The sequence below is a fragment of the Sceloporus occidentalis genome, unplaced genomic scaffold (assembly GCF_023333645.1).
Source record: "Sceloporus occidentalis isolate IW3139 unplaced genomic scaffold, rSceOcc1.0.p SCAF_73, whole genome shotgun sequence".
Lineage (NCBI taxonomy): Eukaryota > Metazoa > Chordata > Lepidosauria > Squamata > Phrynosomatidae > Sceloporus > Sceloporus occidentalis.
In genome coordinates, this window is record NW_028317053.1 from 1,366,582 (window position 1) to 1,389,944 (window position 23,363).

At 42.8% G+C, this 23,363-nt stretch overlaps 1 protein-coding gene across 1 annotated transcript in view; it reads right to left on the bottom strand.

Moving 5' to 3' along the window:
* Positions 1 to 8,916, bottom strand: part of LOC149286014 (guanine nucleotide-binding protein G(q) subunit alpha-like) — a 143,016-nt gene extending 134,100 nt beyond the window's left edge. Inside the window, exon 1 of the mRNA XM_089494560.1 lies at positions 8,703 to 8,916. Coding sequence (XP_089350686.1) covers positions 8,703 to 8,838 — 136 coding nt within the window. The 5' untranslated portion in view covers positions 8,839 to 8,916. The remainder of the gene's footprint in view (positions 1 to 8,702) is intronic.
* Between the last annotated feature and the right edge of the window lie 14,447 nt (positions 8,917 to 23,363).

Consider the following 23,363-nt stretch of genomic DNA (forward strand, 5'->3'; position numbering starts at 1 on the left):
GATGTAAAATAATCTGTTTAGTATTTAGTCTTCCAATTTTACCTATCTACAAAGCATATACTATACAGAAAAGAAGCCCTGCTGGATGAGATCAAAGGTCTATCTTGTCCAACAAGATTCTCCAATTTGTTGGGAATTCATTCTAATTACAATCCAGATTTTTGCACATATAATTAAGTTGCTCATAGACCAACTAATTTGGAAGGAACATCACATGTACAGCAGGTCTGATGCCAGGTCATTTTACTGAATGTGTTTTCAAGGGTACAGTCGCTTAAACCATCTTTCTATGGTTTAGAAAGATCAGTACAAAACTAATTTGGAACCTAACATCAGCAGCAACCATACTGGCTTTCATGAAATGTTGAAATTCAGTGGACCTTTATTGAAAGAACAGCAAATGCAGTACAGGTATAATTCAGTTAATGAAGTATGTGTGTTCCTGGGCATTACTTCTTTAATAGAAAATCTGATGCCAGAGGCAGAAATAACATGGAAAAACTGGAACAGCGTATTGCCACACATGTTCCAGCAAATTTCTTATCCAAAACTAACAATATGCACAATGAAGACACCAGATCCTGTTTGATCTTTGAATCTAAGCAGGGTCAGCCCTGTTAGTACTTCAATGGCAGACAGCCAATGAATACCAGGTGCTGTAGGCTGTACTTCAGAGGAAGGAACTTGCAAAACCTCAGCATATTTCTTGCCTAAGGAAACCCTATGAAATTCATTGGCAAGTGACTTGAAGGCTCAGTCGCATGCACACACACACACACAACATACACATGTGAAATTAAACAAGTAGACTGAGTAAGCCTTATGTAACTAAATTGTATATTTTGAACCTTCTAGAGACTGCATTAAAACTTCCAAAAAGCATCCATTCTTTCACCAACTTCCATGTTTTTTATGATTTTCACTTTGGTAGCCAAACATCTACATCTTTGGTCAGACCTTACCTGGCATATTGTGTTCAGTACAGGTCACCACAATTCAAAAGGATATTGACAAGCTGCGGCATGTCCAGAGGAAGCAGACCAAAATGGTGAAAGGTCTGGAAACCATGCCCTTTGAGAAGGGGCTTAGGGGGTTGGATATGTTTCATTTGGAGAAAAGATGTTAAAAGGGGGCATGATAGCCATGTTTAAATATTTGAAGGGATGTCATATTTGAGGACACTCAAGCTTGTTTTCTGCTGCTCCAGAGACTAGTACCTAGAGCAATGGATTCACGCTACAGGAGAAGAGATTCCACCTCAACATTAGGAAGAACTTCCTGATGGTAAGAGCTTTTTGACAGTGAAACAGGCTGCTTTGGAGAGTGGTGGAGTCTCCTTCTTTGGAGGTTTTTAAACAGAGGCTTGATGGCCTCCTGTTGGGAGTGCTCTGCTTGTGTCTTCCAGCATGGCAAGGAGTTGGACTGGATGCCCTTATGGTCTCTTCCAACTCTATGATTCTGTTTATGCTGGAAGTAGCTCGTGAAGGTTTATCCACTTTGCCCCTGTTCCCTCTGCTCGTGCTGCATACTTCACCCTCAGTAGCAGTTTCTGAAAGCATCTTCTGTTTATCTTTCACATAGGAAGCAGGCATGGTAGAATCAGCTACAGCAGAATCCCACTCTTGGGCTAGCCTTTATTGCACTGCTGATGAAAACACACTGCTATAACCTCACACTGAAAAACTGTGTTTCTCCAGTCCTCTTTCACCACTCTCCCAATGTCAATGCTGCTAAAAATCTCCCAGCTAGATAGAGGAGGAGGAGGGAAAAAGGAACCTTTTTTTGTTAACTGAAGTAGGTCCGTATTTGAATTACAGGGGTACTAGGGCCTCTTTTCTTTTGTAATAAATGTTCTTGGTCATTGCTTTTAGAAGGCTATGGCAACTTTTTCCCCCTAATAAGGTCAAAGAAGGATTCATGCATTCATTTAGGACAGTGGTCCCCAAACTGTGCCATTTAAGAGATTTTGAACTTCAGCTCCCAGATGTTGGCCAATAGTCTGGTTTTCTGGGAGCTGAAGTCCAAAATCTCTTAAAGAGCACAGTTTGGGGACCCCTGATTTAGGGCCACTGCCTTTCTCCTTGTAAACTGAGAAGATATGGAGATTAGATGGGACATCTTAAAATGCATACTGAGAAATAGTAGACTATAAATTGAAGAACTCAGGGGAGATATGTGTCCCTTGTATTATTTTCATGATAGCAAAATACAATTTGAGTATAACATGTGCAAGAACACATGTCATATGAATACAAACCATTTTTATATCTACAGACTCATGAAGAGAAGGAGAGACAAAGAAGAACCATTGCATGAAAACTAAGTGAAACTTTAGTTGACTCTACTATTTAATGTTCTACTTGCTTCAGTTGGCAACGTAAGAAAAATGCAGGTAGCTTGTTTGTGGGAATTTTTTTTCTTACTTCTTGGCTAATTTCTCACATCCCAATTATAAGACATGTAACTTGTTTTTGTTTCAGGAGATTTAAAAACTGACCTGGATCAGACCAAATGTCCATCTTGCTTCCTACAGCTCCAATGAAATATCTCTAGAAAATCCACAAGCAAAGCTTGAGCATTAGAGCCCTGGTATATGGAGCATTCTGCCACTGAACAATGAGGCTTCACTGAGCCCTCCAGACTTTAACATTGCTATCCTCCACTAGTTCATCTACTCCTCTTTTGAAACCACCTATACTAATGATCTTTGCTATATCCTGGGGTAGTGGATTCAGTCAACTATGTGTACTATGAATGCATGCGTTCTTTTCTCAATTTTAATCTGTCAATCAACATTACTGCTTGACTCAGTTTTAGTATTATGAGAAATGGCGGGGAAATTCTCCTTTTGCCATGGCCTATATATATTTTCCAAATGCCTGATCATTAGTTCTCTTTTTCCAAAGCAACGTTACTTTCCTTTTTAGCTAGAGATGGTGCTCTACATCACTAATCATTCCAATTGCCATTTTGAAAACCCATCTTCCAATTTTGTACATTCACTTAACTTTTTTTTAAGTCCTGGGGATTAAGAACTATCATTCTGGCTGCCATTTTTTTAAAACACATCTTCCTATTTTGTGCCATTCACTTAAGATCTTGGGAGTGAGAACACTGCTCCAAATGTGGCTATATCCATCTACAATGTGTTAATACACACACGCACACATACCCCTACAAAATGTTTCACAAACTGGTCTGTTGAAATATAACTTTGAAACAAATTTGCCCAAAAGAAACAGTAAACTTTTGTAGGTATTCTCTGTCTTGTCATCAGAAGGCAATGCTTCCTTGACACATACACTGCAATTCAAAAACAAGCCTAATGTGTTCAATGGAATTTACTGTGAACAAACTGGTCTCAGAGTAGCTAGAAATGTAAAGGCCTATAAAAGGGAGGGAAAGGGGTTTTTTTCCTCCTACAGCTAGACTTTTCTGTCTCCCCATCCACCAAAAATTGAAGTAATTTGCATTATGAAATGTTTTATTTCAGCATGTTGTACAAAATATTTTAGGCAAGATGTTAATATATATATCACCTGGCCTCTGCTCCCCCATTTCTACACATATTTAGAAGGTGATGCTGGAAAGAAACCTTTTGATGTTGCAGAATACAAAATATTTTCAAGTATCTGGTCCAGGGATGCAGTTCACGATTCTGACAAACACACCCTTATTACAACATGGTGCCTTTGAACAAGTCTGCTTGTGGCTCCTCTCCTTGCCCTCTTCAGACTCCCCCATCTTCTGCAGCATGTGAAAGAAACTGGTCCGTGTTTGGAAACACTGACACCAAATTAAGAAATAAATTGTTGTACTAAGGATTAGACAGTTTAACCTCAATCTGGGCAAACCTTTTTCAAGAAATCTATGAAGATGACAAAATTAATTATCAGAAGCAGCATAAGCTGATCATGGCAGCTCAGAAAATGAAACTGACAAGACAAAATTTCATGCAACAAAATGAGTACAGTATCCTGATTTTAGCCCTGAACCCCACCCCAGCTTTCCCTCTCAGCCTTTTTTCTGAAAATGGATGCTTTCTGTGTCTTCTTGACACTGTGGAGGAGATGATGATGTTCAGAATACATAATACCTTTCTTTGTTTTACTATAACAGTAATGTTTTTTTCTCTTTTCAATTTTAACCTTTTGCCTGCTCCTCAGAAAAAGGCAAAAACCATGAGAGAGTTTTTCAAGGTTCAGCAGCTATGTCAAAGGGGGAGGGGGGATTCAAAAAATCAATCATACATTGTGTAATCATATACAAAACACATTGATTTAAAGGCCAAATCAAATTCTACAGCACACATTTTATGTTGCTACATATAAAGAGTGACTTTTAAAGGACACTTTAAAAATAAATTCTGTATTTTTTTTTCAATTTCCGCCCAAATATGTTTTATTTTTTTTCACGAGGAAAATAGATATTTCCCCTATGGTTTAAAATTGCAGCTACAGCTACTTAGTTATCCAAATTCTTTCTACAGAAGTCCTTCATTTCAAATTATCTTCCATGCACCACAAAATCTGCCCCTTATAAAGAATAAAAAGCCACTGAGAGATCCCTTCAATAAACAAAAGCCAAGGTTGGTAAAAGACTTCTTCCAACGTTATAAAAATTGTATCATCCAAAGATTGATGAACTGCAGTAAATAAATGGCATCCACTGAACAACACATTTAGAGCTAATATTGATTCGGTGCTGAAGATATACCTTATTGTTCTTTTGGAGTTCATTCCCAGGTAAACATATTCAGGGTGTATCTGTCCTTCCAGCCATAAAACTATTTGGATGTTAAGTCTCACTGCTTTCTGAGCAGCAAATTTGGTTTTATCAATATTTTATCTAAACTACTGTGAAATGCACAAAGAAATTTATTGAAAACTCAAAGAGAATAACTGATTCCAGTGAGGTTGCTTTAAGAGTCTATTTCACAATCCCACATTAACTTGCTACTCATTGTAGATTGTAGATAAACAAATTGTAGATAAACAAATTTCAGCTATGTTTGTTTAACTACCAGTTTGCTGACAATGGTCTTAATCTCCCAAGCCCTGTGGCTAAACATTTCAGAAAAGCTTGTTTAGAGAGCCTAGAAAACACATAATTGAAATGAATATAGGGTGCTCAGCAGGAGTGTTTGATGGACAGTGAAGAGTGTGTCTATTAGACTTGAGAAAGAAAGCAGAATACTGGAAACTTGACTGAGAATTTGGCAGCCTAACTCCACTGCAAGACCCTGTCATGATATGATGATGATGATGATGGTGGTGGTGGTGGTGATGAAGAAGAAGAAGAAGAAGAAGAAGAAGAAGAATTGTCTCCCAACTCACAAGGGCTCTTGAGGCAATGAACAAATAAAAACCAATTAAAATAATGCAAAGATAAAACATTTTACTCTTTAAAAACTCCCAAAACGCAGTACAAAAATAATTCTAGAACCTAATTTTGAAATTGTTTAAACAGTCATTTGAAACACTGAATGCCATGAGGTACAGTACTGTTTTGTCTGACCACCAGATGCTTAAAAGAGATGGAGCCAGCCTAACTTCCTTGGGGAGGGAGTTCCACAGTCGAAGCGCTGCTCCAGAGAAAACCCTGGTATTTATTTATTTAGGTATTTATATCCCGCCCTTCAGCCCTAATGGCTCTCATATATGGATATGTTATACATATCCACCAAGCTAACTTCACAAATTATATTTTTAAGAGATAGCAAACCATGTTTACTTTCAAGCAACACTATTATAAAGCCCATTTTTCAATTGGCACAGTTGCTGGAACCATCAAGCCACAATTCCTGATGTGCTCTAAACCCAAACATTTATATAGCCAATCATGTATTATTATTTTTTTACATACCTATAACAAAATAACAGCAGATATCAAATACAGTACTATCACTAACACTTGGAACGTATGTAGGTTCATTGTATATATGACACGATTAAATAATCAACTGTTGATTATTTGTTGAAGCTCCATTACCAGATGCAAATGCTTAAGTAAATAGCATGTTCAAAACTCAAGGAGGTTACCATGTTTTTAAACCTATACTTCTCTAATCTGAGATCACGCCTAACTCTGGATGCGATGCAGCCTTAATAAAACAGGAAATGGAGACCAAATGCAGCAAATGGTAAACTGTAATGTAGGGTTGCTGCTGTATTTGACTGTCATGACAATGTGATACAGTCCAGTGATATCACACCAACAAAACGACAGGCACACATATTGCATTTCCAACCTGCCTCCACTAAAACACTGAACAATCCAACGACACGTTGTTCAAAAAGCAAAGATTCTTTGCAGCACGACACTCTTCCTCCATCTGTCTCCACAGCCCTATCATAAACCAGAAATTACGTAAGGAAAAAATAAGAGATAAGCACACATTGCTATATAGCCACTGAAATGAAAGTCTGTAGATCTCTCAGTTGTGAGCCATTTTTAGTTTAGCTCAAAACACACTGTACCCTAGATAGCATAAAGCAGAGAAAGGCTTCAATAAAGCAAGGAACCATTCACGCCTTCTTCCACACATGGAAGCCAGTTTTATAACACCACGCCTTCCCAGCAAACAGTGCTGCAGACATTTTTTCTTTCCAGGCCGTTACTCTTAGTCACAATCTGTCCCTCTGACTTCAGCTCTGTATCAAGCAAACCTTGTCGAAACAGGATTCGCCATGACAAAATAATCTTTCTTTTTTGAAAGAAAAAAGATAGACAAAAGCAGTTGGGAATTACAGCTATCTTTATTTTAAGGGGTGCCCTAAAATGTAAAAACAGCCCCACTGCAGAAAACAGTTCCTATTTTCACACAGGCTATATAGCAAAATGGATACCCCTGTTATAGCCATCCCTGGTCCAAAGTTTGTTTTCCCTTTCATTCTAAGCCAGCCAACCTTGGACATATTCAGGCATGGATGGGCACAGACCTAAACGCTCCCCTGAGTATTTTAAATGTAAGCTTTGTTAGGAGGACAAAAAAGGAAGAAGGGAGGGGAGAGGGGAAAAAGGAATGTGGCAGCACCTTTAAGATTAATTGTGGGGCTTTTTCCCCCCAGCATGAGCTTTTCTGGGTGATACAGGGATATTAAGGCCTTGGAAAGGGGTGAGAATGCAATGGGATCCAGAAAGATGCAAATAACGTCCCTTGCTCTAAATTTTCCAAAGGCATCTTTCATATCTTTACAGTTAATGTAGATGTCTGAAAGCAATAAATCTGTTTACAAAAAATTCAGTGGCCCAGGATTCAAAATGAAAGATCCCTTTCTTTATATGTGCAGCAGTGAGGGCTCTTGTATCAATACATATAGTTAGGAAGCTACTGTCTTTGTTCCTAATGGACTGGGCTTTGTGAATATTGCAACTCCTTCTAGGGTACTACTGCCATTTCTAAAGCCAGGTTGGTTTGGAAGGTGGCCATTATAATTTCTTTCTCCAAGGATGGCACTTGGTAAACATTCCTTACTATATGTCCAGGAAGGCTGGGTTTGGGGTACTGCTGCCATTTCTAATGTCAGATTTGTTTGGAGGGTGGGCATTGCCATTGCCTTCAAGGATGGCACCTTGTAAATATCTCTTGTTATGTGTCCAGGAAGGCTAGCATCTTCTGAAACCGGTTTTGGGATACTAGTGCCATTTCTAATATCAGATTTGTTTGGAGGGTGGCTCGCCTTGATCCGTAAGGAGAGGCAAGATATAAATCAAAATTATTATTATTATTATTATTATTGTAATTTCCTTTGAGGATGGCACCTTGTAAACATCTCCCTTCTTGTTATGTCCAGGAAGGCTGACATATTCTACAGCTGTTTTTTGGGGTACTACTGCCATTTTTAATGTCAGGTTTGTCTGGAGGGTGGCCATTGTTTCTTGAAAAGGGAAAAGGGGGGGAATAAAACCTTATTCTGCAAAAGGAGGAGGAGGAGGAGGAGGAGGAGGCAGGAAGGGGAGGCAAGGCATCCTCCTCCTGGAGGCTGTGAGCGCAGACTGGGAACAATGCAGACGATCACCGCTGTCCCCATCCATCCCTGGAGGCAACTCCTCCCTTCTCCCCCTTCAGCCTTGGGAAATAAATGCGTGTTTTCAGGGGGGATTGCAGGGATATCTTCCCCCTTTGCCACCCATCCCTTCCTCCCTCCCTCCCTCTGCTGCTGCTGCTGCTGCAGGTCCCTCTCCGCTCCTCCTCCTCCTCCTCCTCCTCCTTCCAGCTGCCTCTCTCTCCATTTTGGGCAGCCGGCCACTCTCCTCCTCCTCCTCCCTCTCCTCCCCACCCAGCAGCCCCTCCGAAGCAGCCAGGCCAGGGAGCGGAAGGAAAGGGAGCCTCCAGCTCAAAGGAGGCAGGGCAGGAGGGGGCTAGTTCTGCAGGAAACCAAGGCGGCGGCGGCAATGGCAGTGGCAGCAGCCCCAGCCCCATTGGAAAGGGAAGGGAGGAAGGCCCTCCACTCGGCAGGGCTTCCTCCTCCCTTACATCCCCCTCCCTGTCGCTTGCACACACAGAGACATTCACATACACACTCATACACAACACACACAAATGCCCAGGCGCCCCTTCCCACCACCTCCACCTCCTGGTTCGCTGTGGGTCGCCCAGGGCTGACGACCAACTCCAGCTCCCAGAGTTCCATAGCCTTGCGCCAGACCGGAGTGTCCCTGCAGCGGGAGCGGGGCCCCTGGCTCCCTGGCTGACTCACCGAGGAGGAGCAGCTTGAGCTCCCTGCGGGCGTCCCTCTTGTCCCTGCGGAGCTGCCTCTCGATCTCGTCGTTGATGCGCCGGGCTTCCTTGGCTTCCTCGCTCAGGCAGCAGGCCATGATGGACTCCAGAGTCATGCTTCCCTCCAAGGGAGCCCTCCGGCGCAGCCCCCGCGCCCCTCCGCCCGGAAAGAAAGAGAGCAAGGGGGGCAGGGATCGCAGCCAAGCCCCCGCCCAGCCCTCCCTCCAAGACAGCGGCCGCCGCCCTCCTCTTTCCCCCGCTGCTGCTGCTGCTGCTGCTGCTGCTGCTCCGATGATCCCCAGCCAGGAGGAGGAGGAGGAGGAGCAGGAGCAGGAGGGAGCCCTCCTGGCGCAAGGGAGGCGGGGGCTTCCGCCACGGCACTCTCGCCCCTTCCCTGCTCCCCCTCGCCCGCCTCAGTCATGCACCAAAGCGCCGGGGAAGAGGAGGAGGAGGAGGAAGGATAATAACAACAACAACAATAATAATAATAATAAGAGGAGGAGGAGGAGGAAGAATAAGCCCCTCAGAAAGAGCAGCAGCAAAGGCGCCGCCCTCTTCCTCCTCTGCCTCAGAGAGAGCTGCTCTCAATAAAGCCGCCTCAGGAGGAGCCTCTGCCCTGCCCTGCCCTAGTCCCTTCCCTTCTCCCCGCCTCAGGGGCAGGGCTAGTCCTTCTCCCTCTCGGCCCCCTTGGCAGCAGCAGCAGCAGCAGCAGCACCACTACTCTCCACTCCAAAGGGAAAGCGGAAATGAGCATCATCTGCATAATCATCGTCACCAAGCGTCCTCCTTTTCCCGGACGGACCCTCCCCTTTCCCAAAACGTCCTCCATTTTTAAAGGAGCCTGGCTTTAACATGGGGCACCATAGAGGTCCTCCATTCCTGCCTCCTACAGCCCAGGAGGGATTCCAAAACGTCCTCCATTTTGTGCAAGGCTAAGAAGCCAACGTTTCTATGACAGTGGTGTCTAAAGGCCCCCCAGTCCAGCTTTGTGCCCAGGAGGGATTCCAAAAGGTTTCCATTTTGGGCAAGGCCAAGAGCTCTGGGTTTAACTTTCTAGGTATTAGGGTGCCCAGGAGGAATCTCCAAACGTCCTCCATTTTGTGGTTTGACATTTGTAGTCAACAGAGGTCCTCCATCCCAGCTTTGAGCCTAGGAGGAACTCCAAAACGTCCTCCATTCGGTGCTTGTCCAAGAAGCCTGAGTTTAACATTTCTAGGAGGGCGAGCAAACGTCCTCCATTCCAGATTTATGCCCAGGAGGGATTTCAAAACGTCCTCCATTTTGTGCATAATAAGCCTGGCTTCAACCTTTCTATGAGGCTGACTAGAAGTCCTCCATCCCAACCTCCTGCCTAAGGCCTTCCATTTTGTGCACGACTAGGACCCCTGGGCTTAACATTCCTAGCAGTGTTTCGAGCTTTATTCAGTCATTTCCCTCCAGCGTCCTCCATTTTTGTCCTCCTTGTCTCTCTCCCTCCTTCCCTGCAGGGCCCTTTGGCGCCTGAGGAGATTTTGACTTGAGAGCCTCTGGGTCTGTTGGCCCTGAGAGGCGGGAGAAATGGGGAAGGAAGGAGGGCGGGCTCGGCCTTCCCTCCTTCCTTCCTTCCTTCCCCTGCCTTTAAGGCTGAGCTGAGGCGGGAAGGAAGGAGGCGAGGCGAGGGCAGGCGGGGAGGCAAATCTATGGAGCCAGGAAGGCTGGAATGGCTTGCTCTCCCGGGCGTGGCCAGCAGGGAAGAAACATGGCGGCCATTCTTTGGCTTCCTCCTCAGCCTCCCCTAAATGGGAAGTGAACCTTCCTTGAGAGAAAATGATTTGAATCAAACACATGAGATTTAATACAAAGTTAGAAACACATGGATAGAACAGAAATCATATAAGACTATATAATCATTAGGTCACACACATAGATAGTGAGGAACCTTCAAAAATGCCATTCCCCTCCCCTTCATTTCAATGAATGAATAAATAAAATGTCATATATAATCATATACTACAAATTAGGTAACACATATAGATAGTCAGGAGCCTTCAGCCCCACTGTCTGCAGTGGGTCCACAGGGAGAGGGGAAAATGCCATTCCCCCTCCCCTTCATTTCAATGAATAAACAAAATGTCAAGGAAGGAAAGGGGAAACCCTCACCCCCACCCCTTAAAAAAGTAAAATGATAATCCTACAAGGCAGGGTTTATTATGTGCGCCTGTTTTATTCCCGCCTCTTGCCTCCCCCACGCATACACATTTCTTATGCATTCACAATATTATATTTGATGCTAAGCATTTGGGGAGGAGTAGGAGGAAGCAGCAGCAGCAGCAACAACAAAGCCCCAGATGCAGGGTGGGTGGCTGAAGACATGGGAGGGAAGCTGGAGGGAATCTCAGGCCGACTGGTTTGTTTTATTTAGCAAGAGCTTTCCTTGGGTTTCAGTCCTCTCTGCTTCAGGTTTAAGATGCAGTGAAGGATTGCTGGAGAAATGTTATATCTAGGGGTTGAGGCAGAGGAAGAAAGAAGGAAGGCCTCTTCCCAATCATCCTCAAATGCTGCCCTTCCTAGTCCTGCTGGGCCTTGAAATACTTGAAGGGATGTCATATTGAGGAGGGAGCAAGCTTGTTTTCTGCTGCTCCAGACACTAGGACCTCGGAGCAATGGATGCAAGCTCCAGGAAAAGAGATTCCACCTCAACATTAGGAGGAACCTCCTGACAGTAAGGGCTGTTCAACAGTGGAACAAACTCCCCCGGAGAGTGGTGGAGTCTCCTTCTTTGGAGGTCTTCAAACGGAGGCTGGATGGCCATCTGTCAGGGATGCTTTGATTGAGAGTTCCTGCATGGCAGGGGGTTGGACTGGATGGCCCTTGTGGTGTCTTCCAACTCTGATTCTGTAAGTCATCCTTTCAGACATTTCAAGATGGCTCCCATGTCACCTCTCCACCTTCTCTTCTCCAACTCAACATAGAGGGCTCTCCCTCTCTGAAAGGAGAGAAGATTGAGAGGGATGAGATGATGACAGCTATCTTAGAGCATTTGGGGGGGGGGGCTCCCATCAAATACAAGATGGAGCCATCTTGTCTTCTGCTGCCCAACTGTACAGCCATCCTTTCACGTTTGCAGATTTGACTTTTGCAGATTTGATTACTGTATATACTTGACTATAAGTCAAACTCATGTATAAGGAGGGCAAATTTTGGGGCCAAAATTATTAATTTCGATATGATCTGTGGATAAGTTGAGGGTAAAACCTAGGGGCATGTAAGAAAGGATCTAAATAAGTGGTCCCCAAACTGTGCCCTTTAAGAGATTTTGGACTTCAGCTCCCAGAAGCCTTAGCCATGTTGGGCAAATGTGGGGGATTCTGGGAGCTGAAGTACAAAATCCCTTAAATAGCACAGTTTGGGGACCACTCATCTAAAGGATGAAGCAAAGGAAAACAGTGTCAAAGAACTGACTAGATTACCGCACTACACTCTTACAGTGCTGCTATTCCACTTTAAATGCTCTAGCTGCCTCATGTTGCATTCTGGGATTTGCAGTTTCGGAAGAGGCATTTAGAATTCTCAGCCAGAGCTCTTAGTCTTCAATGGACTACAAACCCCAGAATGCAACAGGAGGCAGCCAGAGCAGTAAAAGTGGAATAGCAGCACTACAAAAGTGTAATGCGGTAATCTCCTTACAAAATTTCAGCAGACATAACTGTTGGTACTCACGTTAAAGCAGTGGTCCCCAAACTGTGCTCCTTAAGGGATTTTGGACTTCTGATCCCAGAATACCAAACTATTGGCCAACATGGCTGAGGCGCCTAGGAGCTCAAGTCCAAAATCTCTTAAAGGGCACAGTTTGGGGACCACTGCACTAAAGACTGGAAGGATAAGAGAATAGAAGGTCAGTGCTTCCAGAACAGATAACACTCTTGCCTTTCACCAGGGGATAGTTTCTGGTTTTTAGTAAAAGTTAAAGTACAATGTTTACATTGACCTGTGGATAAGTCCACGAAGGTTTTTGGGGTCAATTTTTTGACTTAAATTTCTAGACTTATACACGAGCATATACAGTATGCATGGATTTTATTAATATGTTATCTCTAGGAATCTCTAGGTCCTCCAGTGCAACTCTGTGGTCAACTTTAACCAAAAGGCACACTGAACGACCTAGAGATTCCTAGAGAGAACACTCCACTAGGCCTTTGTAGCTCCTCCTGCAATTCTGTGGTCAATGTCTGGCAAATGTTGACCACAAACTTGCACTGGAGGACCTAGAGCTTCCTAGAGAGTTGTTCTCTCCGGTAAAAGAAAAATATTGGGTTTTTTATTTGCCGTTTCCCCACTTTCACAAGGGTCCTGTGCCCCTAACCCCAGCAAATGTGGAGAGACCACTGTATTTCAGAGAGTAAAATGGAGCATAATGTTGTGGAAGGCACCACACTTGTTAGGTAACCAAGATGAACCCAGACTATTTGAATACATCTCTCCTGTCCTCCTTCATCTTTAGGACCTCAGATTACTGAGTTAAGACTGCCAACCATCCAGTTGGGTACATGCTTCTTAGAAGTCAGGTTTGGCAACTGTGGCTGATTTCTCATAGGTTCTTTGATTTTTATGAGTTCTCCAAACCCACTGCTTCAAAACTGAAATCCTGTATGTGACACAGGAGGTGCAGAAGAGAGTAGAAAGTTTGTTTAGAGAAGCACTTTAGGTCCGGTGTGACAACAGAGTTGCTGCCTACCCTGCCCTTTTACCTTTAACAGCAGCAGGACTTGGAAAGTATCAGAAGAGTTTTCACAACATGGAAAATAAACATCACCTGCCACCATCAGCGTATCATGTGCTATTAAAAACACCAGGGACGGGGCAAAGAATGGTCAGGTCATTCCACTCTCATACTGTCTTGCTTGATGAATGGATCTGGAGACCTTGACTGCTTGAACATATTTTGTACGCATTTAGTATTGCCAGTCTATAATAAAAGATTTAGGAATTTATCTTTTGATCAACATGTTTGACTCTGTTTTTTCTATGATGTATGTAGGTTCTTACTGTAACAGATCTTATGCTACTCTATCCTATGCATGTATCCTATGCAGAATGTAAATCCTGTTGATTTCAGTGGTGCTTACAATCTGCACCCCTCTAGTGTCACTGGACTACAACTACAACTCCCATCATCCTTCTCAAATAATCCAATTGGCTGGGTCTGAGGGGTTTGAATGTGCTCCAGTGTGCAAAAAAAATTAAAATCATTAGATCCTGGTGTCAGAAGACATCACAAATCGTATATAAAAATTACCTTAATATAATCTTGGAGGGGTTTTTTCCCTTTCTGGTATGTAGCTCTCTGATCCTTTAAGGCATCTGTAATGTTGACCTGAACATTGTATTCATTTGTCCTATATAGAATTTAGTTTTGGTAAGCTTTTTCCTAAACATAAAAAGAACAATAATTAGAATTTCCAATATTTTAACCAGTATTAGTATTTGTGGCTTGATGGTATCTTTATGTTCAGACATTTGTGGGTGAAAAATGTGCAATTACCACTCTCAAATGCATGTGGCTGCTAAGCAGGCAAGGCCTTTCTTTTTCTGATCCATTAGAAATTATAACTATGTTTAGCTGTATTTAAGGAAATACAATGATATCTACAAACTCCCTTTCTAGGATGAGACCAGGAATGTAATTTCCCCTATGCATAGAATTCCTTTCCTGAACTTTCATATGGTACTTCTCTTCCTTCTCAAAACTCAAACTTTTTAATGTAACCATCATCTTATGTCCTTCCTCCTCATCATCCATTTTATAACTGTCGCACCAGATTTTCCCCTTGCTAGAATTGCTTTCTTTCCTTCCCTCATGCCATTTGCCTCATTGCCTATTTCAGATTGCAAGCAACTCACCTATATAACCCTTAAGTGCTGTGTATGTTTTTGGTGCTGTTAGAACAGGAATGATATTATGAAGATAGGAAATAAACCATTAAGCTTTTTCAATAGATTCACATGATTATGTTTTCACACAACGATGACAACGATGGTAATTGCTTGTTGTTAAGAAACAGCCTCACCATTTATGTCAAGACTGACTCTTAAGGGTCAGCTTGGGACTTCATGGCCTCCATGACAACCATGGAGATATCTCCAATTATAACTAGCCAGATACGTGAGACAAAGCACACTCTGAGGTTGTTTTTTCCACTTCCCTGAAGTGCTTTAAGACATTACCTTTGGGCGGGCATTTATTACCTGGGCTGTAAGAGTGTGGTTCAAATGGGACACCTTAATTTAGAATACAGTACTCATATTTCAGAATAATTTTGTCATGCATTTGTGACCTGGTTTGAAGTCTTGTTATCTGTACCAGATCCCATGAACATGGTAGAAACAGACAAACATTTATATCCTCCATTCTTGGTTCCACTTTCCCCAACCTTTGTGAACTATAGATTTTGGCACATGTTAACATAAGCTGTACAGAAAAGACAAATATTCAGGATCTGAATTGGGATGAATTAAGGACATCCTCCTTTCAGATATTCATAGGTATTGCTTTTCTTGAGGATACCCTATTTTACAATATATTCCTTTGGATTCTCCAGGGCTGTTTCATGTACTCCCTTCATTAAAAGGTAGTATGTCAAACTGAGAAGGATAGGACCCTTTTGTCTGGGAATCCTCAGTTTGAGAAATAGGGAGCAAGGCAAGCAATAAACAGGAACTTTACCATGACCTATTTTGGGAGTGGCAATGGTAGAGATGAGAATTATCCCTTCTTCGAGTGACTAGTACAGTATAGATGGCTAGGTGCTTGATTTCACATTTTAGAAGATAAGCATGCAGAACCAGATGATGGAGGAATTTTCCAGAACTTTTCTCAGCAATCCTAAAATTACAGTAGGATTCAGGTGAGCTTTTACAGCAGGGGTTGGCAACCCCTGGCCTGCGGGCCGGATGCAGCCTGCGGAGGCGGCAGGACCGGCCCCAGCCTGGTCCTACCACCGCCGCCTCCTCCTCCTCCACCACCACCTCCTGGGCTGCGCGACCGCACTGCCCTCCTCCTCCACCGCGCGGAGGAGGAAGAGGAGGGCCACGCGGCCTGGGGCAGAGGAGGCAAAGGGGGAAGCCCCGCGCCGCCCTCCCCGCCTCCCTGCACTGCCCTCCATGCCTCCCCGCGCAGCCCCGCACTGCCCACCTCCTTCTCCTCTGCCTCCTCCGCCCCGACCCCAGGCCGCGCAGCGCATGGAGGAGGGGGGAGGAGAAGAAGGAAGAGGAGAAGGAAGAGGAGGAGGGGGGAGCAGAAGAAGGAGGAGGAGGAAGAGGAGAAGGAAGAGGGGGAGGAGAAGGAAGAGGAGGAGGGGGAGCAGGAGGAGGAGGTGGAGGAGGGGGGAGCAGAAGGAGGAGGTGGTGAGTGGCCAGAGGCCTCAAGGTTTTTTTAAATTTTATTTTGTGTGCTTTAAGTGCTAACAAGTCTCCCTTGCTTTGACAATGATAGTGTGGTGGTGGTGGTGGTGATGATGATGATGATGATGATAATGATATGAGTCAGCTTGAGAGGCATGCAGGCACTGTTTCAGAAGCCGAGAGAGTGTCACCTTCAAGTGTGTTTTGGGTGCTTTTAATGCTAACAAGTCTCCCTTGCTTTGACAATGATAGTGTGGTGGTGGTGGTGGTGATGGTGATGATGATGATGATGATGATGATGATGATGATGATGATGATGATGATATGAGTCAGCTTGAGAGGCATGCAGGCACTATTCTTAAGCCAAGAGAGTGTGACTTTCCAAAGTGCCTTTTCTGTGTGTTTTTGGTTCTTTAATGGTGATATTGATATCAGAAAGCCTTTGAGGCAAGGCCAGTGTAAATTGCTGTGATTTTTACAAACTCATGCGCAGTGAAGAAAAACCAAAGTCCCTTGACCAAGTACACACTTCTGAGAAGTACACTTGGTGCAAGAACTGTGAAACCACCTTGACATGTTCAATATGCATAGCCATGTGAACCCATGTTCAGTGTGAAACCCAAAGAGTTTGGTTATGCAATAAGCCTCTGAAATATGCAAGAGGCCATCTTAAGTAAAGCCATGTTCAATGCCCAAATGTGCCGTTTGGAATGGGGGGCGGGGGTTGGCCAGAAAGGGAAGTCCATTTCTGCCGTCTGTCTAGGAATAACGCCCAAATGTCCTCCATTTTTATCATGCCTAAGAAACATGCATTTATATTAACATTTTTTAAAAATGTGTCCTACATTTGAAAATGTTGTCCTATATTATTTAATTATTTATTTAATTATTTTTTTACTCCCCCCCCCCCCCGTTGTCTGGGGGACACCAACCTGGCCCCCGGCTCAAAAAGGTTGCCTACCCCTGTTTTACAGTAATTAAGCCACATATGTAATTATCATCTTATCTGTGGCACCTCCTGTATGATTTGGGATACTCTTTTAGGCTTTACCTTTCATTTCCTGCACTACTATGATTGATAACCGTGCTTTAGTTGTGGCATCTTGTAAGACACAGCATCCCCTTTAATTATTTAGCATTTTACCATTCAACTTCCAGCTCTAGGGATATCCAGCAAATAAGTTATATACACTTATTTATTTTTTTTTACTTTGAATCTAAAATGCCTTAATTTCATGACAGCATTTTCTCAAAAGTACTTTCCAACCTAACATGTCTCACCAGCACTTTTGTGGCATCAAGTCTAAATTGCAAGCATACTCTGTCTTTGATTCATATATATATCTAGACAACAAATTCAGTATAGAGAAGTTTATCTTTGTACATGACAAGACATACTATGTGCATGCCACTCTCATTTTTACTGGGGAATTTTATTACTAAGTGTAATTGTATGTGCTTGGCAATACTCTGACAAAATGGTCAGTATAAGATACTTCATATCCAGTGCCAACCCACAGTCATTGCCAATCTTACTGAATGAAACAACATGCTTCTGTTGTCCCCCTAAAGAAGGACAGATGGACAGAACTAGTGTTTGCAGCAAGACATTTGAAGTGTTGGGCTTTGGACTTTGCTTCAAGCATCAAAATGTCTTTGAGTTGGCAATGGTGTGGCTTGGTTAACCTCTCTGAATTTTAAACATTCTAATTATTTCTTTGCCATATTCCTCATACATATCTGTTATGTAAGGTGGTTCATATTAATTAAAGCCACAAAAATCAAAACAAAAGAACCTGAAAAAAATAACATTACATAGGAATGGAGATCAAATACTGGTTGTGTATTCCTTGTCTGAAATGTGTGGGACCAAAAGTGTTCCATATTTTTGATTTTTTTGGATTTTGGAATACTTGTATTTGCATATGCCTATATAATTAGATATCTTGGAGATGGGACCCAAGCCTAAACACAAATTTCATTAATGGTTCATATATACCTTATACACATAGCCTGCAAGTAATTTAATGCAATATTATGAATAATTTTGTGCATAAAACAAAGTTTGTCTACATGGAACCACCAGAAAGCAAAGGTATCACTGTCACACATGAGCAAAGTTTTGGGTTTTGGAGCATTTTGACATTCCCAACAAGAAAGGTTCAGCTTGTACAGTTAAAATACAGTCTTTAATAAAATCTCTCTAAATTGGCAAATTTAAAGTCTGCCAAAATCATAGCCTTGTGTAAATTGGGAGAAGGCAATCAGATGAGGAGGCCATCTTCATGGGCGGGCAGCCACACAATACTGTAGGCAATACACAATGCAAATCACCTTATCCTTGCTCCCAACCCAACATGCTTCCATATCCATATGGCTATGACACAAAGTAGGGCTTCTCCATTTAATCTGAATAATTAACAGATAGGCATTCTGGGAGAAGATGGTCCCATATTACACACACACACACACACACACACACACACACACAAACACACACACACACACACACTCTACAAGGGAGAGGAGCGGATGGAAAATGACTAATGCAAATGCAGAATAAAGCAGTCAATTCCAACTCACTCTTCTTGCATCAGTTCCTGTGCTACTTTCTCCCTAACTCTCCTTCCAAATCACCATCTCTTATGGCCTGCAAAATAAAATAAAAGCACCAGTATGTAAATAAAAGTATTATTTCAAATCAGCAGTTAAACTCTTTGATGAAAACTAGTCTGGCAGATCACATAGGCCCTACTAAGCATTGCTACTAAGAAATAAGATTATGAGACCTATAACCAGGCAGGGAATGAGGGCTACCATTGAGAAGAAGGAGCTTAGGCTTCTTGTTGTGTGCCTCTAAGTCATTTTTTGCTTTGGTATCCCCTAAGGTGAATCTTTCCTAGGGCTTTCTTGGCATGTTTCTTCAGAGGAGGTTTGTCATTGCCATCATCTGAGGCTGAGAGTGTGTGACGTGCCCAAGGTCACCCAGTGGGCTTTTATACCTGGAAATGGACCTTGATCTCCAGAGTCCTAGACCAACACTCAAACCAGTACACCACACTGGCTCTCAGGGATTGGTTAGAAGAATCCAAAATGGAATTGTTCTGATCAGGCTGGAAGTCTCTATTTTTAAGAGCTGGCTGCTGCATTTCTTTTCTAGTAGCATATAATTCCGTCAATTTAGTGCCACAATGTGAAACTGAAAGCTTGGAAAGTACACAGGAAGTATCACTGAAGCCAGAACTTTTTCTTTTGTTACTCAAAGTCACTGAATTTGAACACTTGGCTCTGATGTGTTCCTTCAAGTCATCTGTACACTTAAGGCAATCCCATTAATTTCATAGGGTTTTCTTAGGCAAGGAAAACTCAGCAGTGTTTTTACCAGTTTTTGCATTGAAATATAGCCTACAGCACCTGGTATTCATTGGTAACCTCCCATCCATGTACTAACCAGACCTGACTCTGGCCCAGAACAGATAGGCAGGAATGAACAGCCGGAGGCCACTCCAGTCACAAGTGATCGGAGCCGCAGTGACTCACACCACACTCGCTGGCCCCAACCCATGCTGCAAAGAGCTGGACTGTCCCAGCTCCTTTTTGCTTCGGTCCAAAGGACCAGAGCATGACATCAGAGCAACTTTGGGCTGCTTTGGAGGCAGGTGTTGTCTAAACACCACACCTCCAAAATGGCTGGAAGCTGCTTCTTTTGGTCTGTCTGTTCTGGGCACAGGTTTAGTTTCCAATAGCAGATGGGATCCGGGGCTTTTAGGGTATTTAGATAGCGACTTTCTTTGTTATAAGAATATGGGACTGTGATGGAGTCACTGGTCAGACTTAGGGCTGAAACAGACAGCCATATAGAGCCGGCTTGACACTGCCTCTTTGAGTGCCGGATTGGGACTGAAGCTACCACATGCCTTGGCCCCGATCCTGCTTTTTTCCAGTGCAAAAAGAAGTGGCAAAATGGAGTAGATATAAAAGGCAGGAGTGAGTGACTTTGAGTAGAGGTTCAGAGGGAGGTTCAAACTGAGTTGAGAGAAGGATACTGAATGAGAAAGAAAGCGCATTAGAGATTGTAAAGAGAAAACTGAAATGCCCGCAACTGTAATGTTTATGTAACCATACCACCTTGTAACTATTCTACCTAAGGTACATTCTGGCTAAATGTTATTCAATAAAGTCAGTATTTATTTGTTACAACAGAAGCCTCTGCCTATGTGAATTGTAAACCATATAGGCACATAAAAACACACTACTGGAAGATATTAAACAACACTTGGGACCCTAGCCCTTAAAGAGTTAGGGAAAATGTATAAAGGATGGATGCTGGGCAGATGTGAAGGACAAGGGGCCTTCTAATAACAAAGAGAGGTAAAAGGTAACCTCATGCATAGAGTGGAGATCTTGCGTCACAGGGACAAATACCAAAACCTAGAAAACTTTGGGTGGATGCATTCCAGGGCTGCCATTTTCTGCAATATTTGGCTTGTAAATAAAATAGGTTAGATGCAGCATAAGCTAGCTAGACTTCAGTCCCACTGAAATAAATTAAAAACAATAATCAATACCAGATGAATTTTCACTGAGTCAGCAGCATACTATAACTGGAAAGGGCTTATATGAGTAGCAAAGCTCTAGATTGATTCACTGGGCACTCTATAATAAAGGTAATATATGACCTAAACTCTGTTTTTTTTATTTTGCTATTAATCCATACTTTATAGACCCTTCATTCTAGTATGTTTGTACAGAATGTCTTCTGCATAGTAAGGCAACATATATTTCTTCCACATATGTTGAATTGTTATACAAAATAATAGACCCAAAGATGGAGATTATTCAAGAGTACAATCTCAAATTGTATTCCCTGCTGCCAATTTACAATAACACTTTTGTCATGATATCCAACCTGCTTTTCTTTTAGGTATAAAAATTGCTGTCACTCCAGAAACATCACCACAGTTGTCTGTATCCTATGTACAATTAGACTTTTACCAATTATATTATCTGTAGAAAAACTGTAGCCTTAGTGATACATAGTGATAATCTCTTATATGTCAAAGATGATACGTAAAGATGAACTCTTGAATAGCAATCATATTAGGCTCCTGAAGAATTTTATAATGAGTAATGAGAAGCATGTATGTATGAATGTACCGTATGTATGCATGTATGTATGTATGTAGAAGATAGACAGGAGACAAGCTGCTGCTAAATGGTTTATTTATTGTTTATTGCTTATTCTTTTTAAAAGGCTTTTAAACATTTAATAATTTTACTACAAATTTGAAATTACAGTTGCCAATATTTGGAGCAGGACAGGGGCTTAATAATTTAGTTTTTCAAATGATCACGTATTGTGCTATGGGTGTACCATTTACCTGGAAGGTCCAAATTACATTTTCAGAACTGGGTATTTCCATTGTAAGGAAAGACCTCTTTAAACGGGTAACTGTATTTCCCCCTCCACAGCTAGCATTTCACTTTGGAGTTCAATATGTACCATATTTGTGTGAATGTCAGGGCCACATTTTGGCTACAAACATTATAGATGATGTGGCAAACTTTCCCCCTCCCCATGTCCATGCTATTTTAAGACTGTTTAAAAACATCTAATTTTATGGTAAGATGTAACATAGCATTTGAAAACTTAAGGGGAATTCCTTGTGGATACAAACAGCAGTCTTTTGGTACTTTATGCATCCTTTTCCTTTGTATAAAACATACTTTTTATCTGTGTGCATCCAACAGTCTAGCACTGGAGAAAACAGATCCCCCCCTTTTTTAGTTTTATTGTATTTTTATTAAGTATTTTAAAAACAACAACAGATAATTGTACCAACAAAAAGTATTACTATGTGAGAGATATAACATAGGCGCGTTACAGACCGCCCCTTTGGGGCAGCCTGTAGGCGCTGCTTTCCCCGGTGTATCGGGGCCTCAGCTGCCACAACAGCAGCCTCCGATGCCCCAATCCGCCGCTTTTCAGGCCGCGAGGAAGCTGCAAAAGGCTGCTTCCCCGCGGCCTGGAAAGGGGTGTCCTTGGGGCTTCAAGCCCCGAGGACACCCGATGGCGGTGGGGAGGAGGCGAAAGGGGCCACTCGGCCCCTTTCTCCTCTGCGTCACTGGGCGCAGCCATCTAAAGGCTGCGCCCAGCGACGCAAAGCTGGAAGGAGCTCCGAAATGGAGCTCCTTCTGGGGCTGTGGAAAGGGTGCACTAGGCGCCCTTGCGTGGCCCCACTACGTCACAACCGCGCCGCCCCATTTAGAGGCGGCGCGCTCGTGATGTAGTCATGGCGGTGGCCATGTGGAACGGCCGCCGCCATTTTGTGCGCGCTCCGCACGTGCTAGGATTGGGGGTGTGTGGAAGCTTCCTAACCCTAGCATGCGCAGAACGTGCACTTTTAGGCCCGTCTATAACGGGCGTACATATCCATTACAGTTATTTGTTGTGATTTCCAGACCTATTGTATACTTAGATAAAACTGTACAATAAACAATATTATTTGATTTGTTGTTAAAAACAGATCTCACTTTTTTTTAAAAAAAACTTTTAAAAACACAGACAAACAGAACAGATGATCTCTCTGCATCATTGCTATTCTGCCTCTCCTCCATCCATCCGGATGGAATAGCTACACAGTGTTTTTTGTTTCTGGTTTTTTCAAATTGGGTGCTTGATTTCCTGGTCCATCCCCAAAACCTTCAGTAACTATTCATTGAGAAAAGGTGAGGTAAAATTAGCATACTTTATGGAGAGGATATTCAAACCTTACCAATGTGGGTTCTGTCTGAAAACACAGACTTGGATCTAAAATAGGAATTGAGCACTTTCCCCAAAGAACAGGATCAAAATAATATTTGCTGAACAAGAGATATGTAGATCACCAAATAAGATAGCATAAGCAATGTGTATACACTTTAAGGAGCATTCATGTTCCTGTGTTTCCCAAATTCCTCCTCTCCTTGTCTCCCCCAACTGGCCTATCTCTTTCCCTCCTCTGCAGTTTCTCTCCTGTCTCCCTGGTAACCAGCCTCACTCATGCCATTATATTTCCTCCCACCTGACCACTGCTAGATCAGGTTCATTACGCCCGCCTTGGGTCGTCCTCTTATTTATTGATTATTTGATCTGATTTGTATTTTCTCTTTCTCCCAGGACTGGGGCCTGAAGCAGCTAAACAACAAAATGTTAAGAAATGCAGATAAAAACAGATAAGCACAGGTAAAATGCATACAAAATGTCACCATGTTTAAAAGA